This window comes from Hipposideros armiger, unplaced genomic scaffold (genome assembly GCF_001890085.2).
Source record: "Hipposideros armiger isolate ML-2016 unplaced genomic scaffold, ASM189008v1 scaffold_138, whole genome shotgun sequence".
NCBI classification, from domain to species: domain Eukaryota; kingdom Metazoa; phylum Chordata; class Mammalia; order Chiroptera; family Hipposideridae; genus Hipposideros; species Hipposideros armiger.
In genome coordinates this window covers 2,208,410-2,211,148 of record NW_017731488.1, presented here as the reverse complement: position 1 = coordinate 2,211,148, position 2,739 = coordinate 2,208,410, and the positions used below count along the sequence as shown (strand labels likewise).

The window sequence follows — 2,739 nt, the reverse complement described above, 5'->3', positions numbered from 1 at the left end:
GAGGCAGCCATCTGTAGCCAAAAGTGACCTTGGGCAGCAGGGCTAAGAATGAATGAGATGAGACCCTAAGTTTCTAGGAGGCTAGGCAGTTTGGTGGTCATCAATGTGTGCTGCAAGGCTGCCCTGAAGTCCTAGTGCAACCACAAACCGCTTCCTTGTCCAAGGCCTACCTATCCAGCTGTTCAACATGATGGGAGAAATCTCCATGAATAGGCTTATGGTAGGACTTTGAATGGGTGGAGTTTCAAGGTGGACAAGGCTTCAAGTAGCCCACAAACCCAAAGGCCCCAGCCATAGAGGTCTCCTTTCCTCCAGTTTAAAGCCCCAGGCACCCCCTTCCTGCTGGGCCATCCTCATCCCCAGCCCCGAAGCTCCACTCCACCCCCCACAACCCTTTCCCTCCCCAGTCAGTATTTTGCTGCATGGGTACCCAGCCCCTGCCTTGCCTGGCTGGGCTGGGGGCTGAGAAGACCCACAGGGACTCACTGAAAGTTATTGTAGATGTCCACCCAACCATCTTGGGTGATGCAGATGAAGAGGGTGTACAGGGCAACCTGCATGTTCCGGAAATGCTCGGGCACAAATGCACCAAAGAGAGTGACCCCAAACACGGAGAACACCTGCCAGAGAGATTGGAGACCCGCCACGACTTCACCCAAGAGCAGTGGAGACAGAATGTGCAAATGCCATACAAATGAATGCTGCCAAGGGAATCACGGGGATTCGGGCCCATAGGCCTCCTCTTCTCCAGACACCCCTCTATTCCCAATGACACAGGGCCTGGGTAGGGAAGGGGGGCCGCTGGGGGTGGGGGAGGGCACTGACCAGCATGAAGAAGAGGATGAGAGCCATGATGTTGGCCATGTCGGGCACCGACTGCAGGATGACGCGGATGATGCGGGCCAGGGGCTCCACCGCCATGCACACGTGCACCAGACGAAGCACCCTGTGGCAGAGCCTCTCAGGGGTGCCTCTTGGCCCTTCCCAGACCCCTCCTCCCCACTGCTCTTCCACATGCCCAGACAGGCAGAACTAATCCCCAGCTGGTCACGAACTCCCCCCATCTCTTTCCCAGGGTCCAGACAGGTTCCCCTCTTTGCTCCAGAGTTCTCAGCTCACCTGAGGGTGTAGGTGATAGAGATGACACTGAGTTCATTAACGAAGAACCCCAGAAGCAAGACAAAGATGATAAGGAAGTTGAGGATGTTCCAGCCGTCCTGGGGAGCGGGGGCCAGCCCCAGTGGGGTTTGTCAGGCCCAGCCCACGGGGACATCCTGGGTCTGCCATCCCCAAACCCCAAGGATGAAGGCTCAATGTTTCTCTCACAGCAGGGCCAGTCATCTGCCATCCACTGCTGTTACTCATCCTACTGCCCCCCAAACATATTAACCAACACATGCACTCACTGTCTCATACATGTGTCAACAGCCAAGGGCAGTCTCACAGACACACAGTGGAGACTCACACGCACACAGCTAGTTCCTAAGCTGAGCACCCACCTTGGCTAGTGCACTGCTGAAAATGGCCTTGACCTACAGTTAAATGACAGGAGAGTGCCTGGATGCTCTGGCCTTTGTGTGACACACACACCAATTAATAATAAAATGAAAATAAATACTAAAAAGGCATTAAGGACCACTGCTTCAGTAGCCAGTTCAGAGATGAACTAGCTCTTATTGTACAAGAGAGACAGGAAATTTTTACAAGTCCTTTGTCCAATAAGGCACAGACTCATCCAGGAATGGGGCTAGGAGAAGGAAGCTCACATGTAGGAAAAATTCAAGTACAACCACTAAAGAGGTGAATTTGCTTGATCTAACTGATGGGTGCATTTCCTTTTGACCAGTGAGCCCACTGCTAGAAATCTGACCCACTAAAACTCTGAGAACAAGTACAAAATGATGTTTGTAGGAGATTGAAAACAACCAAAGTGTCCAGCCATCCGACCCTGGTTGAATAAACTATGACACATTCTTTCTGTGGAAGACTGCATAGCCATGAAACGAAAAACGAGAACATCTCCATGTACTGATATAGAAAGTTTGCCAGGATCCATTAAGTGACAAAAACAAAGTGCAGAACGTTTATAGTATGTTACTGTTAGGAAAGGAAGGCCTAAGAATATATACATGTTTGCTTATGATTGCAAAATAAACACTGGGAGGATAAACAAGAGGCTGTAAATGTACAAAGATTACCTAGAGAGGGTGGGGCTGGGGAGAAAGGGATGAAAGGAAAGGAGTGAAAGCAAGAATTCTGCGTGTACCTTTCAGTATAGTCTTAACCAGTATATATCTGCATTAACTAGTCAAAAAGAAAACTGTTTTTTTTTAATGGAAAAAAAATGTTCTTAAATGTATTGGGCAGTCCAATAAACACAAGCTCTCCTGGCATCCCACCTTCAGAGTGTCTGTGCCTACACATACACAAGGAGACACAGCCTGTCTGTCGACAGATCCATCCCTCTATCCACACAGTATTGAACTCGCACTCTCTGCCAGACCCTAAACCAGATGCTGAAGATACAGGATTTCTGTCCTGCTCACAGATTATTTTATTTTGAGGGAGGTGAGAAGGCAATAAATTTAAACTCCAGGCGAGAGAGATAAGCACATAGTAATAGGGAGACACAGAGAGTGACACCTAACCTAGCCTGGGAGAGACAGGAAGGCTTCCTAGAAGAAACAACATCTGAATGAATCTTAAACTGAAAGTAGGAATAAAGCAAGTGAGTAAATC

The 2,739-nt window shown here is 49.1% G+C and overlaps 1 protein-coding gene across 1 annotated transcript in view; it reads right to left on the bottom strand.

Annotated features, from left to right (window-relative positions):
- The window catches only part of CATSPER4 (cation channel sperm associated 4), a 16,814-nt gene that overhangs the window by 7,688 nt on the left and 6,387 nt on the right, over positions 1–2,739 (bottom strand). The window contains exons 5-7 of the mRNA XM_019650117.1: positions 1,120–1,217; positions 826–946; positions 487–620 (exon numbers count right to left, since the gene is read on the bottom strand). Coding sequence (XP_019505662.1) covers positions 487–620; positions 826–946; positions 1,120–1,217 — 353 coding nt within the window. The remainder of the gene's footprint in view (positions 1–486; positions 621–825; positions 947–1,119; positions 1,218–2,739) is intronic.